This window comes from Ranitomeya variabilis, chromosome 8 (genome assembly GCF_051348905.1).
Source record: "Ranitomeya variabilis isolate aRanVar5 chromosome 8, aRanVar5.hap1, whole genome shotgun sequence".
In the NCBI taxonomy this organism is placed as follows: Eukaryota; Metazoa; Chordata; class Amphibia; order Anura; family Dendrobatidae; genus Ranitomeya; species Ranitomeya variabilis.
The window spans coordinates 160,652,510-160,678,863 of record NC_135239.1 but is presented as its reverse complement, the minus strand read 5'-3'; the positions used below and the strand labels follow the sequence as shown (position 1 = coordinate 160,678,863).

The 26,354-nt window shown below is 45.3% G+C and overlaps 1 protein-coding gene across 7 annotated transcripts in view; it reads right to left on the bottom strand.

Annotated features, from left to right (window-relative positions):
- Positions 1 to 26,354, bottom strand: part of MIURF (mitochondrial elongation factor 1 upstream open reading frame) — a 149,080-nt gene that overhangs the window by 3,435 nt on the left and 119,291 nt on the right. The window contains exon 1 of one of the 7 annotated variants that reach the window (XM_077278470.1): positions 8,292 to 8,396. The exons of 1 other annotated variant lie outside the window; for it this stretch is intronic. Coding sequence is in view for 1 of the 6 variants with exons in the window: in XM_077278469.1 (XP_077134584.1) it covers positions 8,161 to 8,217 (57 nt within the window). In the remaining 5 variants the exon portion in view is untranslated. 5 more of the 7 variants (XM_077278475.1, XM_077278472.1, XM_077278471.1 and 2 more) reach the window with 5 other exon arrangements.

Sequence of the window (26,354 nt, the reverse complement as noted above, 5' to 3'; positions counted from 1 at the left end):
AGGCTTCCCTAATCAATCTCTTCCATCTTACAGGAGAGCCTTCAGAAGACGCCCTTACCAGAAACAAACCGTTTGAGACTCAAAGGGAACGCTGGGAGACAAAGGATCCAAAACAAAAAGGTGCTCTGTTTAGCGGATCCTATAATACGAAGCGTAACAAGTACCGCTGACCATGAAGTGGGCGGCAGATTAAAATTTTTCTTTCCTAAATGGAAACAAATAACATCTAGCCAATGGATTCTGGACATTATACAATACGGTTTAAAATTGGAGTTTGATCGAATCCCTTGGGATTCTTTTGTAGTAACACCACCAAAAGGACGGGAACAACAAAGGGCTCTGGAATCAGAGATCCTATCTCTTCTATCTAAAAGAGTCCTGATAGAGGTTCCCCAGGATCAAGAAGGGAGAGGGTTCTATTCCCCTTTATTCTTGATCAATAAACCAGATGGTTCATTCAGAACCATCATAAATCTCAAAAAATTAAATTCTTTTTTGCATAATCATACCTTTAAATTGGAATCCATTGGTTCTACCATAAAACTTTTGTTCCCTAGATGTGTCATGGCGGGGATAGACCTAAAAGATGCCTACTATCATCTTCCCATACATGCCGAACACCAGCGGTACCTAAGGGTAGCAGTCATCCTGGCAGGACAGGTTCGTCACTTTCAATACGTAGCAATGCCCTTTGGGCTTTCAATGGCTCCCCGCATCTTCACAAAAGTGATATTAGAAGTGATGGCTCATCTACGCCAACAGGACACTTTAATAATACCCTACCTAGATGATTTTCTAGTAGTAGGAAATTCTATACCTCAATGTAGGATTCGATTATCTAATACGATCTCGTCCCTACAGGAGTTAGGTTGGATCGTCAACTTCGAAAAGTCCAGGCTGAATCCAGAAACCGTTCAAACATTTCTAGGAATCCAGCTAGACTCCGTAAGTCAGAAATGCTTCCTCCCACAGTCAAAAAGATTGACTATACAATCAAAGGTGTCATGGGCAATGAAAAACCCACACATCACACTAAGGAAAGCTATGTCCTTACTGGGATCATTATCCTCATGTATTCCAGCTGTGCCGTGGGCGCAATTTCATACCCGTCCATTACAGTATGAAGTATTATCGGTTCAGGGAAAAGAAGGACATCTGGAAAGTAAACTAACTCTTTCCAGGGATGTTATAAAATCCCTATCCTGGTGGCTAGATATGGAGCACCTTTCAGAGGGAGTACCATGGATAATAGACCCTTCTAGGATAATTACCACTGACACCAGCCCTACGGGGTGGGGTGCCCATATGGAGGATAGTCTGGCCCAAGATATTTGGGATCACACAGAGTTAACATGTTCTTCTAATTGGAAAGAATTAAGAGCAGTAGAATATGCCTTAAATCATTTTCTTCCACAGATTCGAGGAGTACATGTAAGGGTTTTCTCGGACAACTCCACCACAGTGGCATATGTGAACCGTCAAGGTGGTACACGGTCAGGAAGTCTGATGACCATAGCAGCAGACATCTTCCAGCTAGCAGAGACTCATCTCGCATCCCTAACAGCCCTACACATCAGAGATGTAAAAAACATCAAAGCAGACTACCTCAGCCGAAACATGTTACGCCAAGGGGAATGGACCCTCAACAGAACCATATTCAGAATGATAACAAGAGCATGGGGTATACCACAAATAGATCTGTTTGCCACAAGAGACAACAGACAAGTAAAAAGGTTCGCTTCCCTGAACTTCAAGGATCATCCAGACATGTTGGACTCTCTTCACCACCCTTGGAAGTTCAAACTAGCATATGCCTTTCCTCCGATGTCTATGATTCCACTAGTGATCAGAAAAATCAGGAGGGAACGAGCAAGAGTAATCCTCATTGCACCCTTTTGGCCAAGAAGACCATGGTTTTCTCGTCTCCAGACCATGTGTCTATGCGACCTGTGGGTTCTTCCATCAAACAAGGAGCTGCTGTTCCAGAGCCCCTTTTTCTACCAACAAGTGAAAGGTCTTCACTTGACGGCATGGAATTTGAGAGGCAGCTATTAAGTTCAAGAGGGTTTTCAGCAGAACTAGTAAACACCCTTTTACTAAGTAGAAAAAGACCTACCACCCTAATATATAGTAGGGTATGGAATAAATTCTTAAATTTTTATACAGTACCGTTCACTAGGCAAGTTCCGGTGACACCTATTCTAGAATTCTTACAAAAGGGCCGAGAATTAGGGTTATCGGTAAACACCTTAAGAGTACAGGTCTCAGCATTGGGAGCCCTATACAGATGCAATATAGCAACTTATAAATCTGGAGATCCACCTATTAAGTCTTGTGAACGTAGTAACCCGGTTCATATTCCCCGTCTACCTCCATGGGATTTAAATCTAGTACTGGAGGCCTTAACCGGCTCCCCGTTTGAGCCACTAGATTCCATACCTTTAAATGTCCTAACATATAAAGTAGCCCTATTGGTAGCTCTAACCTCAGCCAGAAGGGTTAGCGACATCTAGGCCCTATCAGTAGACCCACCTTTCTTACTAATATTCCAAGATCGGGTAGTCCTAAAACCAGACCCCACATACCTCCCTAAAGTGGCATCCACCTACCACAGATCACAGGAAATTTTTCTCCCTTCCTTTTTTGATTCCCCTGTAACTCCAGAACAACGTAAGTTCCACACCTTAGATGTCAGAAGAGCCATCCTGACCTATATACAGGTCCTTCTCAAAAAATTAGCATATAGTGTTAAATTTCATTATTTACCATAATGTAATGATTACAATTAAACTTTCATATATTATAGATTCATTATCCACCAACTGAAATTTGTCAGGTCTTTTATTGTTTTAATACTGATGATTTTGGCATACAACTCCTGATAACCCAAAAAACCTGTCTCAATAAATTAGCATATTTCACCCGTCCAATCAAATAAAAGTGTTTTTTAATAACAAACAAAAAAACCATCAAATAATAATGTTCAGTTATGCACTCAATACTTGGTCGGGAATCCTTTGGCAGAAATGACTGCTTCAATGCGGCGTGGCATGGAGGCAATCAGCCTGTGACACTGCTGAGATGTTATGGAGGCCCAGGATGCTTCAATAGCGGCCTTAAGCTCATCCAGAGTGTTGGGTCTTGCGTCTCTCAACTTTCTCTTCACAATATCCCACAGATTCTCTATGGGGTTCAGGTCAGGAGAGTTGGCAGGCCAATTGAGCACAGTAATACCATGGTCAGTAAACCATTTACCAGTGGTTTTGGCACTGTGAGCAGGTGCCAGGTCGTGCTGAAAAATGAAATCTTCATCTCCATAAAGCATTTCAGCCGATGGAAGCATGAAGTGCTCCAAAATCTCCTGATAGCTAGCTGCATTGACCCTGCCCTTGATGAAACACAGTGGACCAACACCAGCAGCTGACATGGCACCCCACACCATCACTGACTGTGGGTACTTGACACTGGACTTCAGGCATTTTGGCATTTCCTTCTCCCCAGTCTTCCTCCAGACTCTGGCACCTTGATTTCCGAATGACATGCAAAATTTGCTTTCATCAGAAAAAAGTACTTGGGACCACTTAGCAACAGTCCAGTGCTGCTTCTCTGTAGCCCATTCCAGTCCAGTGCGGCACATGTAGCCCATTTCCTGCACACGCCTGTGCACGGTGGCTCTGGATGTTTCCACACCAGACTCAGTCCACTGCTTCCTCAGGTTCCCCAAGGTCTGGAATCGGTCCTTCTCCACAATCTTCCTCAGGGTCCGGTCACCTCTTCTCGTTGTACAGCGTTTTCTGCCACATTGTTTCCTTCCAACAGACTTACCATTGAGGTGCCTTGATACAGCACTCTGGGAACAGCCTATTTGTTGAGAAATTTCTTTCTGGGTCTTACCCTCTTGCTTGAGGGTGTCAATGATGGCCTTCTTGACATCTGTCAGGTCGCTAGTCTTACCCATGATGGGGGTTTTGAGTAATGAACCAGGCAGGGAGTTTTTAAAAGCCTCAGGTATCTTTTGCATGTGTTTAGCGTTAATTAGTTGATTCAGAAGATTAGGGTAATAGGTCATTTAGAGAACCTTTTCTTGATATGCTAATTTATTGAGACAGGTTTTTTGGGTTATCAGGAGTTGTATGCCAAAATCATCAGTATTAAAACAATAAAAGACCTGACAAATTTCAGTTGGTGGATAATGAATCTATAATATATGAAAGTTTAATTGTAATCATTACATTATGGTAAATAATGAAATTTAACACTATATGCTAATTTTTTGAGAAGGACCTGTAGAAAGGTCTCAGACATGGAGGCAGAGTAGGGCTCCGTTTGTCTCCTTTCAGGGCCACAGGAAAGGACATGGGGTTACAAAAGCTACCGTATCTCGGTGGATCAGAGAAGCTATCTGCTTGGCCTATACATCAAAAGGCGAGATTCCTCCAGTGGGTATAAAAGCTCACTCAACACGAACCATGGCTTCCTCCTGGGCGGAACAAGCAGATGTACAAATCCATTTAATATGTAAGGAAGCAACCTGGTCAACACCTTCTACTTTTTACAACCATTAGAGACTTGATCCATCTACATCTTCTGACCTGACCCTTGGTAGAGCTGTCCTTAGTACAGTAATCCCACCCAGATAATGGCTCTCTGAAAATCTCTCATGTGGGGTGCTGTTGTGGCGAAGAGTAAAAAGCCGGATTACTTACCGGTAATGCTCTGTTAATGAGTCCACGACAGCACCCATTTACTACCCTCCCTAATTATGCACAAATTCCTTCTTTTAAGCTCACAAATAATGGTTGTATAGAGTTTAAAGGGAACCTGTCACCCCCCCCCCCCAGTCATTTCAAACTAAAAGAGCCACCTTGTGCAGCAGTAATGCTGCATTCTGACAAGGTGGCTCTTTTAGTTCTGGGTGCTGTAACTAGAGAAATAATCCGTTTTATAATTTGTCAGAAATACCTGGTCTTCAGTCAAGGAGGCAGGCGTTTCCCCCCTGCTTCAGACGCCACACAGCCGTCACTCAAATCTTCTTGGCGCCGCCTCCTCAGCGCTGTTTTGAAAATAGCCGGTGCTCTTTTTTCCTGCCTGGTGCAGGCGCAGTGAGCGCTGCCCATCTTTCCTCATATGCAGTCTCGGTGACTGCGCGGCCGCCCTGCTTGTGAATCCCAGCCCCGCAATGTGAATAAATCATAAGTCACTGCGGGGCTGGGATTCACAAGCAGGGCGGCCGCACAGGCGCAGTCACCGAGACTGCATATGAGGAAAGACGGGCAGCGCTCACTGCGCCTGCACCAGGCAGGAAAAAAAGAGCGCAGGCGCCGGCTATTTTCAAAACATCGCTGAGGAGACGGCGCCCGGCGCAAAGAAGATTTGAGTGACGGCTGTGTGGCGTCTGCTGCAAGGGGGAAACGCCGGCCTCCTTGACTGAACACAAGGTATTTCTGAAAAATTATAAAACGGATTATTTCTCTAGTTACAGCACCCAGAACTAAAAGAGCCACCTTGTCAGAATGCAGCATTACTGCTGCACAAGGTGGCTCTTTTAGTTTGAAACGACTGGGGGATGGGGGGTGACAGGTTCCCTTTAAGACATTTGTAATTGCTGATTATGAGTTAATACTAAAACTTTGCGGTTCCCTTTATACTCTGAAAACTAAACTGAGGAGGAGAGGGGACCGCCTCCTTTTATTCTGTAGGTTTCCTCCTGCTCCTATGGGCGGATCCCTCTCTCATGTGGGGTGCTGTCGTGGACTCATTAAAAGAGCATTACCGGTAAGTAAAACGGCTTTTTACAGCCTCATGTACTGAAAAAAAAACAAACAAATAAACCAAACAATTCCAAGTGGGCCGAAATGGCAAAAAACTATGATTCCACTATTGTTTGTTTTGTGGCTTTTCATTGTGTGCTGAAATCAGTCTGGCGGTATTATGATTCTCCAGGTCAGTACAATTATGGCGACACCAAATGTGTACAGGTTTTTTTAATATATATTTTACCTATGAAAAAAAAATCTGAAATTTATAAAAAATAAAATTGTGTATGACGCCATTTTCTCAGACCAGTAACTTTTTTTTATTTTTCCATTGATGGAACTGTGTGAAGGCTTATTTTTTGTCTGCAGAGCTTACATTTTTATGGCTACCATTTTGGGTATATGCAATGGGGGAGTGGGGGTGTAGGTGGAGTGAAACTGTAGTGGCTGAAAAATACAGATCTGATGTTTGATTGGGGGGTTGTGTTTTAATTTACTTTATATATTGATGGAATTAAGTGTTATGGATGCAGTGACATCAATTATGTTTATTTCTTTATTTTAAAACTGGGAAAAGGGGGCGATTTAAACTTTTGCATTTTTTTAACCTATATGGAACATGATCCTGCTATCATTTGACCGCTTATTCTATATACTGCAATACCACAGTGTTACATACAATACATAGTATAAAATCAAGATCTCCTTTGAAGCTTATGTAGCTGAGCTTAAGAGGCGTACGAAGATAGCAGTGATGAGGAAGGCCCTTGGCTGCCATGGTTATCCATTCGCAGTGGCATTAACAGCAGCAACTGCAACAAGTGCTGATCATTGCCGTTACAGGCAGATGCGGGCTATGTAATACAGCCGGCATCTGCCATGTATGGGGAGGGCGCATTTCCTGAGCCGGCTCCATGCACACGCACCCCGACTGTGACACACAGTTATGTCAGGTTGTGTGGAGGGGTTAAAGAAACACATAAATACAACAACAGTCATCGGTGCAGGTCCCCATTGGGTTCTTTACTTCCCCAACCCAGCGAGACTGACAGATCAACCTGGATCTGATTAATGTGTACATCAAATGTTTTCCCAGGGTTCACATTATCTGTAACCAAACAATATGTGTATTGCACCTAATTGGTATACACCTGCAACTTCCAAATGACATTCAGTAAGAAAAATACATTATATAAAAGCTTTTTTTTCCAATAGATTTTTATGCTGACTGATGCAACTGTGCATGGTTAAACATGGTCGCAACATGGCCTCGTGGCTAGGGATGAGGGGGACAATGGAAGTTCGGGTTTGTCTAGTTCAACCAAACTTTACTCCAATGTTTGGTTCAGGTACCAGAACTTGAACCCCATAGAAATCAATGGGGACCCAAAATTTGGATCAGGAAAATCTCTCTCCCCCCAAACTGTTCAGAGTTCAGCACCAGACACTAGGTTCGGCTTTGCTCATCTCTACTTAGGCTGCTTTTAAATATGTCAATTTCTGCTTTTTACCCAAACATCAATTGACTACATAAAAGTTAGTCCACGCTTGTTTATAACGGCTGACAAATACTGATGGGAGGACAAATGTTTTGTCCCCACACAACATTGTTATTGGCAGCACCACTACGTAATCAGATGGATGTGCAGCTGATAACGATTATTTTTATGCTGGCAAAAGTAATCCACTCACCTGACTACAGAGAACTTGGCTAGTTCACAGGGGCTGATAAATGGGAACAAGTGTTCTTACTTATACTCCTCTACAGACTGTGGTGCACCATACAGATCTCCATCAGCAGACTGTTCAAACCAAGCACAGGCGCTCACTGCATCACGATGGGGCCAGACACCTTCCCACCTACCTCCACCCTTCTTTGCTCTATGAAGCCAGAGCTGTCAATGAAGAGGGGGGCATGGAGACAGTGGGACAACCAGCAGGTGAGGGGGTGCACTTATATGTTTGGCACCGCCATGAAGCACCGAGCGCCTGTGCTTGGTTTGAACAGTCATTCTGTGCTGATAGATCCCTCAGACCCATCCCTTGTCCAAAAAACAAACATCCTGTAAAACCTGGGTGTGACTATAGCCTTAGTAGGATCAGTGACATGCCCCAGTCACCATGATGCACTACAAACACCAGCAGTAGACACAAAACAGACACAATGAGGCCGCCTCCAACATGTGCAGTGACACAAGTCACAGGGCCCCGAGGGCCACACTGGTGGGGTCATCACCCCAAAGGACCAATGTACAGACATACATGGAGATCTCTGGGCTCCTATCCTGCCAGAGGTCAGTCCATCCCCAGCCTGAACAGAGAACAGCGGCGTCACACTGCACAGGGCTCTACACGGTGCAGACGTGACCTCCATGTTCACTGCACAGTGTGCCCAGGTACCTGCCCCAGGCACAGACGTGTTCTCACAGTGTGCGGCCCGTGCCCCTCCTCTGCTGCACATTACAGCCCTGGAGCCGGCATGCCCCCTCCGGGCTCACCCTCCTGCCGTGCTAGGAACCGTCCAGTACACAATACCTCAGGGTCGCCGGTAATATGTCGGAACTTCCGGGATCGGAGGGTAGTGCACTTCCGGTTAACCAAACCATAGAGGAAAAGGTGCGTGTAGACAGGCGCCAGATGAGGGAGAGTGAGGAGCGCCTCCGGTGTAGTGCATGCCGGGATATATGGAGCGGCCGTGGCCTCCCAGCTGTCAGTGCACTGCGCCTGCGCCGGACCTGCTGCTACTGCGGAGGCGGAATCTGGAGCCGCACAGTTCTGGGATGGCGGCCGTCACCGGGTGTTCCGAGAAGAAACCCGCAGATAAATGCACAGAAGATAAAAGAAGATAGTGATAGATAACAGGAGAAAGGGGGATTCTGTTACTGGCTGACAATAGGAACATACCGCACCGTGTGAACACTCCTCTAAATAAAAAATACTAAACGTGGACGATACAGTGAATTGTAGTCTAGATTTCCTGGCAGCCCAGGAGCGGCCGGATCCAGAGCATTACCCACAAGAAACACATTCTAAAGCCACAGTCATCCCTCCAGAAATAGGACACCAACCTGTGAGGGCAGGGGATGGTGACACTGCGGACATTACTGCAGGGTCAGCCTGCGTCATATTGCCCTATATACAGCTATATCGCCCCCATATACAGGGTCAGCCTGCGTCATATTGCCCTATATACAGCCATATTGCCCCATATACAGCTATATCGCCCCCATCTACAGGGTCAGCCTGCGTCACATTGCCCCATATACAGTGTCAGTGTCATATTCCCCCATATACAGCTATATCGCCCCCATATACAGGGTCAGCCTGCGTCATATTGCCCTATATACAGCCATATTGCCCCATATACAGCTATATCGCCCCCATCTACAGGGTCAGCCTGCGTCACATTGCCCCATATACAGTGTCAGTGTCATATTCCCCCATATACAGCTATATCGCCCCCATATACAGGGTCAGCCTGCGTCATATTGCCCTATATACAGCCATATTGCCCCATATACAGCTATATCGCCCCATATACAGGGTCAGCCTGCGTCACATTGCCCCATATACAGTGTCAGTGTCATATTCCCCCATATACAGCTATATCGCCCCCATATACAGGGTCAGCCTGCGTCATGTTGCACAATATACAGTGTCAGTGTCATATTCCCCCATATACAGCCATATCGCCCCCATATACAGGGTCAGCCTGCGTCATGTTGCACAATATACAGTGTCAGTGTCATATTCCCCCATATACAGCTATATCGCCCCCATATACAGGGTCAGCCTGCGTCATGTTGCACAATATACAGTGTCAGTGTCATATTCCCCCATATACAGCCATATCGCCCCCATATACAGGGTCAGCCTGCGTCATGTTGCACAATATACAGTGTCAGTGTCATATTCCCCCATATACAGCTATATCGCCCCCATATACAGGGTCAGCCTGCGTCATGTTGCACAATATACAGTGTCAGTGTCATATTCCCCCATATACAGCTATATCGCCCCCATATACAGGGTCAGCCTGCGTCACATTGCCCCATATACAGTGTCAGTGTCATATTCCCCCATATACAGCTATATCGCCCCCATATACAGGGTCAGCCAAGTACTGTACATTTCCCTCCGAAGATCTCACAGGTGAAAGACTGGTATACGTTGTTGGTGAATACACGTGCCACAGGCTCCCTCTAGTGGACGCTGCCTGCATTGTAGTTGGGGAGTCAGGCTACTTTCACACTAGCGTAGTGCACTGCACGTCGCTATGGGTCGTTTCGTAGAAAAAATGCATCCTGCAAAAGTGCTTGCAGGATGCGTTTTTCTCCATAGACTAGCATTTGCGACGCATTGCCACACGTCGCAACCGTCATGCGACGGTTGCGTCGGACCGTCGCCACCAAAAAACGTTGCATGTAACGTTTTTTGGTGCGTCGTGTCCAGCATTTCCGACAGCGCATGCGCGGCCGGAACTCCGCCCCCTCCTCCCCGCACCTCACAATGGGGCAGTGGATGCGTTGAAAAACAGCATCCGCTGCCCCCCGTTGTGTGGCGCTTTCACTACTAGCGTCGGTACGTCACAACGACGCAATTTGTTGTGCGTCGTACGACGCTAGTGTGAAAGTAGCACACTCAAACAAGCCAGGTCACAAGTCACCAGGCAATTTCACATTGGGTTTAGTTACAAAACCAGGAGAGGAACAATCAGAGGAAAAGTATAATAGAAACACGTCACCACTTCTGTATTTATCTCCCACTCCTGGTTTTGGCTTACACATACTGAGGTAAAAGACCAAATACTGCTAGTGTGAACGTGGCTGAGGTAAAATACTGACCAAATACTGACTGTGTGAACGTGGCTGAGGTAAAATACTGACCAAATACTGACTGTGTGAACGTGGCTGAGGTAAAATACTGACCAAATACTGACTGTGTGAACGTGGCTGAGGTCAAATACTGACCAAATACTGACCGTGTGAACGTGGCTATAGGCTTTGTGAGATCAGTGTTTGGGAGGCTGCGGTTGGTGCGGCCCAAAAGTTTATCATCAACAGATTAAGAAACTGATAGGCTCCATGGATGGAGTTTATGACTGTTAACCTCTTTGTGACCAAGTTAATCTTTACCTTAATGATCAGGCCAAATTTTAGAAGTCTGACAAGTGTCGTGTTACATGATATTAAGTCTTCAACTTATCCCAGTAATTCATTCTTTATTTCACTTTTGCAAGACGCAACGCCAAAAAGTGGACCCCACAGTTTGTTACCCACTTTCGTCAAGAAATCACTTGTGTTCGTAAAAACAAGAAAAACCATTGCATGAGCGGTGCTATATAAAGAGCTGTGCGAGGTTAGGAAGTAGCTCTTCACAAAATAAAAATAGCTGCGTGCCAAATTATGTGTTCCTCCTTCCTATCTGGCCAAGCTGGGAGGTCTGAGCAATAGCAGTCTTAGCTGCGCTTTTGCTGTTTTATTTACGCATTTACTTCTATTTATGTGGTTTATGCTTTTTCAGTACTTCTCAAAAAAGATGAATATGTCCACGCGGCCGCTTTGGTGCCCATGAGTCGGTGCTGATCAGCCGGCGCGCTCCATGTATCCGGGTTCCCTCTGTAGCTTATTCGGTAAGTGCTACCTGCATCATGTCAGATGATTCCCTTGGAGAGATCACGTGATTGATACACAGGTGTTGTGGTGCACATCTGCACATGCAAAATGATGGAAGCAGCACTGTGTGCAGTGTACTATGCCAATTTTTTTCCCCTTATGCGCAGTGCTATAATAGCGCTATTTCTAATAGAGCATACGTCGATTGTCAATTTTGACATTTGCTCAGTAGATTCCTGTCACTGTACACTATTCTTCTCAGTGCACAGTGACAGTGCGCTTTCTCCCCTACTCTGATTAGAAGTGACGAATCGGCAACTGAGTGCTTGGTCAGTGCAAATTGTAAGGAGAGAACGATCGAGCAAAGGCCAGCGCCACTCCCAAATGTGACGTCACTTGCAGAGGAGGCACTGGTCTCTGCTCGCTCGTTCTTTACTTACACTGTGCAATGACAGTACTCTGTTACTGACTCATCACTTCTCATCAAAGCTGGTGAGAGAGCGCACTGTCACTGTGCACTGAGAAGAATAGTGTACAGTGACAGGAATCTACTGAGCGTCCATCGAAATTGACAAATGATGCATGCTGAGTACTGCAGGGACCAGCGCAGCCCTAGAAACGGAGGTCACTGATGACCCTTCATTTCAGGGAGGTGGCAGAGGCTCTGGAAGTGCCTGCAGTCTCTGCCCCCTGATGTGCTGAGATTCTCAAATGAAGCGTCATGAAAAAGGAAGTACTGGAACAAAAAAAATAGTGCACTTAGATAGTGTAGATAGGGAAGGATAGGGGATTTTTAACTAAAGTGTTTTAGAAAAAAAAGATTAGATTATGACATAAAATAGATAGAGATTTAGGATGAAAATAAAATTTCGTTTCGGGCCACCCCTTTAATAGCCTGTTTAAACAGACAGGCCGCAGTAAATGACTGACGATCGGTAATGGCTTACCGACTGGTGGCCGGTTACTGCTGCCGGTCTGTCTGTGTAAGCATACAGTACCAGAATAAAGAGTTGCAGCCAGTAACTTACTGCTGATGTCTCCTCTGACTACAGCCACTCTCGTCTTCATCTTGTCAAACCTTCACGCCGACGTCCTATTGCTGGGACTGGGTCACTGTAGACTTTGCCGCACTGATCACTGCGCCGTTAAATATAAAAAAAAAAAATCACATACCGGCATATGTCACCATATTATTCCTGAATAAGGTATCCCCCCACACTGCAACGCTGAATACAGACCTGCACAAGTTTTCATAAAAATTCTAATTCTTTATCCAGGCCAGAATAGCACACGGAAACACATCTTTTATTGTTTCCTTCAATAAATGATTACTCCTGAGTGGATGTGATGCGAACATTTATTTAGATGAAGTCCAACAATCTCAAGAGCACGTCTTAGCTTGGCTGTAACGGCAGCAACGTTCCGCTAATGTCTCTCCACAGAGGATGCTGCTCTCCTCACAATACTTTATCTTATAACCTCTTAGTAACACCTGGACCTACTACAATTTGCAGGAAGAGGGTATACCGCAGAGTCGCTGACATATCTGCTTAGTATCTAGTCCTCACTCGCACACATTGAGAGCACTTTGTTATGACAGGCCGATGGGGAAACAGTCTTCAGTATGAGCTGAACTCTTCTTTGGACGCTTTTATGGTCAATACATAGACTTGACACATGATTTATTCCTTTGAAGGACCTCATTTTTGGAGCAAATGTGATTCCGGTAAGTGGGAAAGGGTTCTTTACAGTTACAGCAGTCAGACTGGTGAATGCCGACCACTGGACAGGACAGGACCCCTCCTGTCAAACTTTTTGGCTTCTTCCAGTGGTGCCTCCTAGGACCCCACTAAGCTCACTCTCACTTACAATCTAACCAGATCTGCAAGTCCCAATGACAATATACGCCAGACCCCACCATGCACCTCCTCTGCTCACAGCCATTATTAGGCTCTCCTTAGGACTCCAGCACAATGGCTGCCACTGACTGACACTCACTCTGCACATAAACAATAAAATCATTTCTGGCATAGACAACACTGTCAGGTGATCCCGCCAAATACAGCTGTTCATCAGCCACTTTACAAGCATAGCTAACTATGCGGACCCTGTGGGGCGCAGCAACATAGAGTTTAAACATTACATGGTATCATAAAGCGATAAGCATAAAACAATAAAACTATAAACATTCCTCTAACAGGCATATACACAGTATGTTACTGATACAGACGAGGTTGTGCTGATCGCAGACAAAAGACATTTGGTGCCCAGATTGTGCGATCATTTGTATCAGCGTAGGACGTCCATCCAGCATCCAGGTGTCCAAGATGTGTGTACCAGCTTCATGACAGTCACAGCAGGTTTCAAACATATGTCTAGAAAGTTATGGGAAATTTGTTGCAACATATCTCCAATAATAGAGTTTAAAGACGATGAAACTTTAGTAAAGCGGTCCCATACCCTCACAGTGGTCCCCATTACAGAACTACTTACCTCCCCTAGTTTCATCATTGGGGCAGAACTTTTTTACATTGTTCTGAAAAACTATGCTGCCCTCTGCTGGCAGCAGTCTGTAAGATGAGTTTTGTATTATTCAAATAGCATGCAAATCTCCCCAAAATTTTCAGGGTTTCCAACCGTCCAGAAAAATAAGACAATTTTTTGAAACATCAGCACTTCCCTGCACAATCACCACCAGGAGCTTGGTTCAGCTGACAGCCGAGCTCCTGCGGTAACAGCCAGGGCCGATGCCCACACCACCCCCTGGCTAATGACCCCTCCAAATGCCATGATCTATAGCGATTGCGGCATTTGGAAGGTTTTGAGAGGGAGGGGCTCCCTATCTCACCCCAAAGACATCCCCGCAACTAAATCATGGGGAGCCAATAGTTGTCATGGCACATGGAGGTAAAACAATGACCACCTGCTGTGCCAGGTATGGTGGCCTGTTAGACCCAGCCATAGGGTCTAACAACAAGCATTCTGCCTGTGTAATCTCACAGGTCTCATGCATTGCAGTGCTGGTACATTGCAATCCATGAGACCAGTGATCAGGGTAATGAAAGTCAAAGTTCCATAGAGGGACTAAGTAAAAGAAGTTAAGAGGAAGATTGGAAAAATTATAACACCCCCACACACACACACACACACACACACACACACACACACACACACACACACACACACACACACACACACACACACACACACACACACACACACAGCTCTTTGGTCTTCACCATAGTGGAGTTTGGAGTCAGACTGTTTGAGGTTGTGGACAGGTGTCATTTATACTTATAACAAGTTCAGACAGGTGCCATTACTACAGGTAATGAGTGGAGGACAGAGGAGACTCTTAAAGGGCCACTGTCACCCCCTCCAGCCGTTATAAACTAAAAGAGCCACCTTGTGCAGCAGTAATGCTGCATTGTAACAAGGAGGCTCTTTTAGTTTTAGGTTCAAGTATACCCCAAATAAAGCGTTTTTATACTTAGCCACAATTCCTGTCTCTAGCCAGGTAGGCGGGTCCTCACTCCCCAGCTTGGCCAGCTCCTCTGCCGTCACTCACATCTTCCTGCGCTTTCGTCATGTGATTAGGGCAATCACATGGCAGTGACGTCATCGCAGGTCCTACAGCTATTTGCTGTGCAGCAGATCCATCCTGGTGTTCTGTGGATGTCTTTTGTTCTCTGGTATCAGCCATTACATCAGACGGCCAGAGCTTACTGCGTCTGCGCAGGACACCAGTACACAGCGCAGGCGCCGGATTTGAAACGATAACAGCGCTGAGGGGGCGGCGCCGAAAGCGCAGGAAGATGTGAGTGACGGCAGAGGAGCTGGCCAAGCTGGGGAGTGAGGACCCGCCTACCTGGCTAGAGACAGGAATTGTGGCTAAGTATAAAAACGCTTTATTTGGGGTATGCTTGAACCTAAAACTAAAAGAGCCACCTTGCCAGCATTACTGCTGCACAAGGTTGCTCTTTTAGTTTATAACGGCTGGAGAGGGGTGACAGTGGCCCTTTAAAGAAGAAGTTACAGGTCTGTGAGAGCCAGAAATCTTGCATGTTTTTAGGTGACCAAATACTTATTTTTCCACCATGATTTGCAAAATAAATCTTACCAAATCAGATAAGGTGATTTTCTGGATTTGTTTTCTCATTTTGACTCTCATAGTTGTGGTCTACCTATGATGTCAATTACAGGCCTCTCTCATCTTTTTAAGTAGTAATATACCTTGTAGGAAAGAAAAAGCGTAGCTAGTGTCTTATGTCACAATTTAAGAGAAGATTCGCCAGTAATGTAGCTGCTCACCTGATGTAAAATATTCACACGCATATAGTGCCGCAGATCCACCCGTCGGCAAGCGACCGTAGCTAAATAGCTGAGTAGGAGGATTTGTGGGTTATGATCCGCACTGCCAGCTCATCCAATTTTAATTGAATAAATATAATACAATTGTAAGGGTATGTGTCCACGTTCAGGATTGCATCAGGATTTGGTCAGGATTTTATGCAGGTAAAATCCTGACCAAATCTGCACCTGAGCTCACTGGCAGGTCACCTGCAGTGTTCTTGCGTTGTTTCAGCACTGTAAGGACATGCTGCGTTCTTAAAAGACGCGCCGCATGTCCGTTTCCGCGGGTCTGCCGCATGCGTCTTTTAATGCATAGTGGAGACGGGATTTCATGAAATCCCCTCCACTATGCTGTAACATCTGGACGCTGCGTGTTTGACACTGCAGCGTTTCCTGAACTTGGAAACATACCCTAACGGTGAACATCCCCTAAATGTTCAGAGAAATATCTTATAGACACTTCAAAAAGACATTTTTCGTTATAGCTCGTGGCTTGTATGAATGAGAGAGGACATGAGATGCAGTTGTGCAGTTTTGTTCTGTGGGTTCTTGCCTCCCCTCTCTTTTTCTTTCTCCTCTCCTCCTTTTTTCTTTATGACTGATTTTTCTATATTCCTGTAAAAGATAAGTATGTATTTATGATGAATTGAATTATTTTATACACTATATATATATTTTTCATTATTCACTTGTCATTTAATATATTTGTCATGTGCTAATACGCCAGCACCTGTGACGTCATTTGTCAGGTGAGCCTTTGGCTCGTTTATTTGAAATTTGAACCTATTTAAAGTCTGTAACAAGTGTTGTCTGTACTTGTGGTAATAATCCTGAAGAAGGAGTCATGTGCACTCCGAAACGCGTAGAATAAACCACTGTTCAATTGTACATTTTGTCTGCTTTGGATGAGCTGGCAGCGCAGATCATAACACACAAATCCTCCTATTCATCTTTTTAAGTGGAAGAACTTAAGCGCAATTGGTGGCTCACTAAATACTTTTTTTTTTCCCACTGCAATTCACATGCAATGCATTTTTATCTTCATCTTTACATACTGTATTTCTCAATGTAACTTAAAGCTATTTTAGAAACTAATAAAGCAATCATATATATAGATGTAGATAGATAGAAAGATATTAGATAGATAATAATTAGATAGATATTATATAGATAGATGATAGAATAGATAGATATCCAGCAGATATAATTTCACTACCCCCTGTCAACTAGGTAGAGAGAAACTAATTCAAGTTTGAAATAGAGGTGATGATTCAACCTCCTTTGAAGCAGAGACCTCCTGCAATGAACAGGTGATTAAAACAGGATATATGCTGGGGAAAAAACCATAAGCTTGAAATCTGTTTATACAGAGGTGGAGCAGTGCAGCTACTTCCTTTGTTCCAAGAAAGGAGCATCCTCGGTTCAAAGAAATTTTCTGTGAGTGCTCTAGACTTTTTGTCTCCATTTTCCAGATACAAATATTGGGGTTTTAACACGATTCAATATTTATGGAAGATAGATTTTTGACATGCTAGCAAAGGGATGAACAGAACCATTCACTCAGATCACTGTAAGGCCATTAGAACCCTTCCAATCTAATAATGGTCCAATAGCCGATGCTATCCAGGTCATGTCCCATCTATATAAAAAGGTAAAATCATGATAAGAAATATGACGACAATATCTTCTGCATGGAACCTACAGGGGCGAAGATATCTTGTAAGTTGGGGATGTCATAAAATTATAACAGACCCAGCACATCCCACAGTCAATCCCCACATGAGCTCATCAAGGGGAGGTATGTGGGCATAACATTGAATTAATAAATTTCAGTATTTGGGGTTTGGTCATTGGTCATTCTGAAAGACATAGTTCGCTGTGTGTCCCATTTTCCTAATCGGAATGCTTCACTCTGCTAAGCTCTCAGCCATTTCCGTGACACAAGTTTAGTAGTTTTCTTTTGTCATTTCTTTTTACTTTATGTAATTGTATATGTCTTGTATCATCATTGTATATTTTTATAAATGCACAAGGAAAGAAATTCTTTGACACCAGGCTAAACCATGCCCCTTCAGATCCTATACCTTCACATTAAATGACCACTGCTTTTCAGCATTAATGGTGGTGCTTGTTATGATCCTAGTGGCAAGGATCGCAGGTCGGACTAGCTAAGTAACTGAACAGACTACTAGCTCTGGGGAAGTGGTAACTAGATTGACCGCAACCTGATCCTATCCGCAAACAACTATAGGCAGCCGTGGAACGTTACCTAAAAAATCCTAGACGTCTCGTCACGGCCTGAGAAACTGACTATTCCTGAAGGGAAAGTAAGTCCTCACTTGCCTCAGTGGAAGACCCCACAGATATAGAATAGCACAAATATTAACGGTGAGTTAAGGGGAAAGCACAAACGCAGAGATGAAATCAGATTTAGCAAATGAGGCCCGCTAATACTAGATAGCAGAAAATAGGAAGGAAACTGTGCGGTCAAATAAAAACCCTATTCAAAATATCCACGCAGAGATTGCTCGAGCCCCCGCACCAACTAACGGTGCGGGGGAAGCAACTCCGTACCCCAGAGCTTACCAGCAAAAAGAAATCACATGTTAGCAAGCTGGACTAGACTCATCATACACAGAAATCATATTGCAGGCAGATGAGCAAAAAATATACAAACAGAACTTAGCTTATCCTGAAGAGGCAGAAAAACGAGATAATCAGGAGTAATCAGAATAGCACTGAATACATTGACAGCCGGCAACAAGTGGAAGTGAAGCAGAGCTAAATAGGAGCCTCCCTGGTGAATAACGAGGCAGCTGATCCAGCAGACCCGCAGGATAATAAACCAAACCACCAGGGGGAGCCAAAAAACCAAAGTCACACAATACCATCTGTGACCACAAGAGGGAGCCTGAAAACAGAGTTCACAACAGTACCCCCCCTTGAGGAGGGGTCACTGAACCCTCATCAAAACCCCCAGGGTGATCAGGGTGAGCCACATGGAAGGCACGAACCAAATCGGCCGCATGAACATCAGAGGCGACAACCCAGGAATTATCCTCCTGACCATAGCCTTTCCACTTAACCAAATACTGAAGCCTCCGTCTAGAAATACGAGAATCCAAGATCTTCTCCACCACGTATTCCAATTCTCCCTCAACCAGCACAGGGGCAGGAGGCTCAACCGAAGGAACCACAGGCACCACATACCTCCGCAACAACGACCGATGGAACACATTATGAATAGCAAACAATGTCGGGAGGTCCAAACGAAATGACACAGGGTTAAGGACTTCCAAAATCTTATAAGGACCGATAAACCGAGGCTTAAACTTAGGAGAGGAGACCTTCATAGGAACAAAGCGAGAAGACAACCACACCAAATCCCCAACGCGAAGTCGGGGACCCACACAGCGACGGCGGTTGGCAAAGCGCTGAGCCTTCTCTTGTGACAGCTTCAAATTGTCCACCACATGATTCCAAATCTGATGCAACCTATCCACCACAACATCCACTCCAGGACAGTCAGAAGGCTCAACCTGACCCCAGGAAAAACGAGGATGAAACCCTGAATTACAAAAAAAAGGCGAAACCAAAGTAGCAGAACTAGCCCGATTATTAAGGGCAAACTCGGCCAATGGCAAAAAAGTCACCCAGTCGTCCTGATCAGCAGAAACAAAACATCTTAAAAAGGTTTCCAAAGTCTGATTAGTGCGCTCGGTTTGGCCATTCGTCTGAGGATGGAAGGCCGACGAAAAAGACAAATTAATGCCCATCTTAGCACAAAAGGTCCGCCAAAATCTAGAACAAACTGGGATCCTCTGTCGGAAACAATATTTTCAGGGATCCCGTGCAAATGAACCACATTTTGAAAAAAACAGAGAAACCAACTCGGAGGAGGAAGGCAACTTAGGCAAGGGCACCAAATGGACCATTTTAGAAAAAGATCACACACCACCCAAATGACCGACATTCTCTGAGAGACAGGGAGATCTGAAATAAAATCCATGGAAATGTGCGTCCAAGGCCTCTTCGGGACAGGCAAAGGCAACAACAAGCCACTGGCACGAGAACAGCAAGGCTTAGCCCGAGCACAAATTCCACAAGACTGCACAAAGGAACGCACATCCCACGACAAGGAAGGCCACCAGAAGGACCTAGCCACCAAATCTCTGGTACCAAAAATCCCAGGATGGCCTGCCAACACCGAAGAATGAACCTCGGAAATAACTCTGCTGGTCCATCTATCCGGGACAAACAGTCTCTCCGGTGGACAACGGTCAGGTCTATCCGCCTGAAACTCCTGCAGCACTCGTCGCAAATCTGGGGAGATGGCAGACAAAATCACCCCTTTTCTGAGGATACCAGCTGGCTCTGAATCACCAGGAGAGTCAGGCACAAAACTCCTAGAAAGAGCATCAGCCTTCACATTCTTCGAACCAGGCAGGTATGAGACCACGAAATCAAAACGAGAGAAAAACAACGACCAACGAGCCTGTCTAGGATTCAGCCGCTTGGCCGACTCGAGATAAATCAAATTCTTGTGATCAGTCAAGACCACCACACGATGCTTAGCTCCCTCGAGCCAATGTCACCACTCCTCAAATGCCCACTTCATAGCCAACAACTCCCGATTACCAACATCATAATTCCGCTCGGCAGGCGAAAACTTTCTTGAAAAGAAAGCACATGGCTTCATCACAGAGCCATCAGAGCTTCTCTGCGACAAAACAGCCCCCGCTCCAATCTCAGAAGCATCAACCTCGACCTGGAAAGGAAGGTAGACGTCTGGCTGACATAAGACCGGAGCCGAAGAAAACTGGCGCTTCAGCTCCCGAAAGGCCTCCACAGCCGCAGGAGACCAATTAGTAACATCAGAACCCTTCTTGGTCATATCCGTCAATGGCTTAACAACACCAGAAAAATTAGCGATGAAGCGACGGTAAAAATTAGCAAAACCCAAGAACTTCTGAAGACTCTTAACAGATGTAGGCTGAGTCCAGTCATGAATAGCCTGAACCTTGACTGGGTCCATCTCAATAGCAGAAGGAGAAAGAATGAAACCCAAAAAAGAGACCTTCTGGACTCCAAAAAGACATTTTGAGCCCTTCACAAATAAAGCATTGGCACGCAGGACCTGAAACACCATCCTGACCTGCTTAACATGGGACTCCCAATCATCCGAAAAAAACAGAATATCATCCAGATACACAATCATAAATTTATCCAGATATTCACGGAAGATGTCGTGCATAAAGGACTGAAAGACAGAAGGAGCGTTAGAAAGTCCAAAAGGCATCACCAAGTACTCAAAATGGCCTTCGGGCGTATTAAATGCAGTTTTCCATTCATCACCCTGCTTAATACGCACAAGGTTATACGCACCACGAAGATCTATCTTGGTGAACCAACTAGACCCCTTAATGCGAGCAAACAGATCAGATAACAATGGCAAAGGATACTGAAATTTGACCGTGATTTTGTTTAGAAGGCGATAATCAATACAAGGTCTCAAGGAACCATCCTTCTTAGCCACAAAAAAGAACCCCGCACCAAGAGGGGAGGAGGAGGGGCGAATAAGTCCTTTCTCCAAAGACTCCTTTATATAACTCCGCATAGCAGCATGCTCCGGCACTGACAAATTGAAAAGTCGTCCCTTAGGAAACTTACTACCAGGAATCAAATTTATAGCACAATCACAATCCCTATGAGGAGGTAGAGAACTGAGTTTGGGCTCATCAAATACATCCTGGTAATCTGACAAAAACGCAGGGACCTCAGAAGGAGTGGATGAAGCAATTGACACCACAGGAGCGTCGCCATGAATTCCCTGACAACCTCAACTTGACACAGACATTGCTTTCCAATCCAGGACTGGATTATGAGTCTGCAACCATGGCAGGCCCAACACGACAACATCATGCAAATTATGCAATACAAGAAAGCGAATCACCTCCTGATGAACAGGAGTCATGCACATGGTCACTTGTGTCCAGTACTGAGGTTTATTCGTAGCCAATGGTGTAGCATCAATTCCCCTTAGTGGAATAGGGAATTTTAAAGGCTCCAAAACAAAACCACAGCGCCTGGCAAATGACAAATCCATCAGACTCAGGGCAGCACCTGAATCCACAAAAGCCATAACCGGGTAAGATGACAGGGAACAAATCAGGGTAACAGACAAAATAAACTTAGGCTGTAAAGTACCGATGGTGACAGATTTATCAATCTTTTTTGTGCGCTTAGAGCATGCTGAGATAACATGAGCTGAGTCACCACAGTAAAAGCACAACCCATTTTGCCGTCTATAATTTTGCCGTTCACTTCTGGTCAGAATTCTATCACATTGCATAGACTCAGGTGTCTGTTCAGAAGACACCGCCAAATGGTGCGCAGGTTTGCGCTCCCGCAAACGCCGATCAATCTGAATGGCCAGAGTCATTGACTCATTCAGACCTGCAGGCGTAGGGAACCCCACCATGACATTCTTAATGGCTTCAGAAAGACCTTTTCTGAAATTTGCAGCCAGGGCACACTCATTCCATTGAGTAAGCACCGACCATTTCCGAAATTTCTGGCAGTACACCTCTGCATCATCTTGCCCCTGAGAGAGGGCCAACAACGCTTTTTCAGCCTGGTTCTCAAGATTAGGTTCCTCATAGAGCAATCCAAGGGCCAGAAAAAACGCATCCACACTGAGCAACGCAGGATCCCCTGGAGCCAATGCGAAAGCCCAATCTTGAGGATCGCCACGCAAGAAAGAAATAATAATCTTAACTTGCTGAACAGAATCCCCAGAGGAACGAGGTTTCAAATAAAGAAACAACTTGCAATTGTTCTTAAAATTCAGGAACCTAGATCTATCTCCAGAAAACAACTCCGGAATAGGTATTCTAGGCTCTGACATAGGACTGTGCACAACAAAATCCTGAATACTTTGTACCCTTGCAGCAAGATGATCTACACTGGAGGCTAAACTCTGGATATCCATATCAGCAGCTGAACTCAGAGCCACACCAAGATTAAGAGGAGGAGAGAAGCCAGACACACAGCAGCTAGACACACGGCAGCAAAAAAAAAAAAAAATCTCCAAGCTTCTTTTCTCCTGCTTCTGCCATGCAATTAACACTTTATAGGCCGGCTGTACTGTTATGATCCTAGTGGCAAGGATCGCAGGTCGGACTAGCTAAGTAACTGAACAGACTACTAGCTCTGGGGAAGTGGTGACTAGATTGACCGCAACCTGATCCTATGTTATGACCCCAATGGCAGAGGGTCTCAGGAATAATGCTAAGTCAGTAAATACAGAAAACCAGCTCATAGGGCAGTGGTAACTGGGCTGACCATATAACTAATCCTAGCACCACAAATACCAGCAGCCGGGGAACGTTCCTACGTTGATCCTAGACGTCTCGCGCCAGCCGGAGAGCTAACTACCCCTAGAAGGGAAAAGAAAGACCTTTCTTGCCTCCAGAGGAAATACCCCAAAAAGTTGGATAGAAGCCCCCCACAAATAATAACGGTGAAGTAAGAGGAAAAGACAAACATAAGAATGAGCTAGGAATTTAGCAAAGAGAGGCCCACTAGCTAATAGCAGAATATAGAAAGATAACTTATATGGTCAGCAAAAAATCCTATCAAAAATATCCACACTGGAAATTCAAGAACCCCCGAACCGTCTAACGGCCCGGGGGGAGAACACCAGCCCCCTAGAGCTTCCAGCAAGGACAGGAATAACATATAGTACAAGCTGGACAAAAATAATAGCAAACAAATAACCCAAAAAACAAAGAAGCAAGACTTAGCTTAATTTAGCACGAACCAGGACCAGCAAACAGGAGCAAACAGAATGTGTCTGATAACACCGATGCCAGGCACTGGACTAAGGTTCCAGGAGGTTTATATAGCAACACCCCTGAAGTAACGACCCAGCTGGGTGCAAACAGAGGGAAGGAAATCCCAGAGTCATATCACTAGTAACCACTAGAGGGAGCCAAAAAAGTCTAATTCACAACAGTACCCCCCCCCTTAAGGAGGGGTCACCGAACCCTCACCAAGACCACCAGGGCGATCAGGATGAGCAGCGTGAAAGGCACGAACCAAATCGGCCGCATGCACATCAGAGGCAACCACCCAGGAATTATCCTCCTGACCATAACCCTTCCACTTGACCAAATACTGAAGCCTCCGCCTGGAGAGACGAGAATCCAAGATCTTCTCCACCACGTACTCCAACTCGCCCTCAACCAACACCGGAGCAGGAGGCTCAGCAGAAGGAACCACAGGCACAACGTAGCGTCGTAACAAAGACCTATGGAACACGTTGTGAATGGCAAACGAAACCGGAAGATCCAAGCGAAAGGACACAGGATTAAGGATTTCCAATATCTTGTAAGGACCGATGAAGCGAGGCTTAAATTTAGGAGAGGAGACCTTCATAGGAACAAATCGAGAAGACAGCCACACCAAATCCCCAACACGAAGTCGGGGACCCACACCGCGGCGGCGGTTGGCAAAACGCTGAGCCTTCTCCTGTGACAACTTCAAGTTGTCCACCACATGATTCCAGATCTGCTGCAACCTATCCACCACAGAATCTACTCCAGGACAGTCAGAAGGCTCCACATGTCCCGAGGAAAAACGAGGATGGAAACCAGAGTTGCAGAAAAATGGCGAAACCAAAGTAGCGGAACTAGCCCGATTATTTAGGGCAAACTCAGCCAACGGCAAGAAGGTCACCCAATCATCCTGATCTGCCGAAACAAAACACCTCAAGTAAGCTTCCAGAGTCTGATTAGTTCGCTCAGTTTGTCCATTAGTCTGAGGATGAAAGGCAGACGAGAACGATAAATCAATGCCCATCCTAGCACAAAAGGATCGCCCGAACCTGGAAACAAACTGGGATCCTCTGTCAGACACAATATTCTCAGGAATGCCGTGTAAACGAACCACATTCTGAAGGAACACAGGAACCAGATCGGAAGAGGAAGGCAGCTTAGGCAAAGGCACCAAATGGACCATTTTTGAAAAGCGATCACATACCACCCAGATGACAGACATGCCCCGAGACACCGGGAGATCAGAAATGAAATCCATGGAAATATGTGTCCAAGGCCTCTTTGGGACAGGCAAGGGCAAGAGCAACCCGCTGGCACGGGAACAGCAAGGCTTAGCTCGAGCACAAGTCCCACAGGACTGCACAAATGACTGTACATCCCGTGACAAGGAAGGCCACCAAAATGACCTAGCCACCAGATCTCTGGTGCCAAAAATTCCCGGATGACCTGCCAACACCGAGGAATGAACCTCGGAAATGACTCTGCTGGTCCACTTATCAGGAACAAACAGTCTGTCAGGTGGACAAGAGTCAGGTCTACCAGCTTGAAATCTCTGCAACACACGTCGCAAATCAGGAGAAATGGCTGACAAAATAACTCCTTCTTTAAGAATACCAACAGGTTCTGTGACTTCAGGAGAGTCAGGCACAAAGCTCCTTGAAAGAGCATCAGCTTTCACATTCTTTGAACCTGGTAAATACGAGACCACAAAGTCAAAACGGGAGAAAAACAATGACCAGCGGGCCTGTCTAGGATTCAAGCGTTTAGCAGACTCGAGATACATCAAATTTTTGTGATCAGTCAAGACCACCACACGATGCTTAGCACCCTCGAGCCAATGACGCCACTCCTCAAATGCCCACTTCATGGCCAGTAATTCCCGATTGCCCACATCATAATTCCGCTCAGCAGGCGAAAACGTCCTAGAGAAGAAAGCACATGGTCTCATTACCGAGCAACCAGGGCCTCTCTGTGACAAAACGGCCCCTGCCCCAATCTCAGAAGCATCCACCTCGACCTGAAAGGGAAGTGAGACATCAGGCTGGCACAAAACAGACGCCGAAGTAAACCGGTGCTTCAACTCCTGGAACGCCTCCACGGCTGCAGGAGCCCAGTTAGCAACATCAGAACCTTTCTTGGTCATATCCGTCAAAGGTTTAACAACGCTAGAAAAATTAGCGATAAAACGACGGTAGAAGTTAGCAAAACCCAAGAACTTCTGAAGACTCTTAACTGACGTGGGTTGAGTCCACTCATGAATAGCTCGGACCTTGACTGGGTCCATCTCCACAGCAGAAGGGGAAAAAATAAACCCCAAAAAGGGAACTTTCTGTACTCCAAAGAGACACTTTGAGCCTTTAACAAACAAGGCATTCTCACGCAAAACCTGAAACACCATCCTGACCTGCTCCACATGTGAGTCCCAATCTTCAGAGAAAACCAGAATATCGTCCAGATAAACAATCATAAATTTATCCAGATACTTCCGGAAAATATCATGCATAAAGGACTGAAATACTGAGGGAGCATTAGAAAGCCCAAAAGGCATCACCAAGTACTCAAAATGACCTTCGGGCGTATTAAATGCAGTCTTCCATTCATCACCTTGCTTAATGCGCACAAGGTTGTATGCACCACGAAGATCTATCTTGGTGAACCACTTGGCACCCTTAATCCGGGCAAACAAAGTCCGACAAGAGAGGCAAAGGATACTGAAATTTTACAGTGATTTTATTCAGTAGCCGATAGTCAATACAAGGTCTCAAAGATCCGTCCTTCTTAGCCACAAAAAA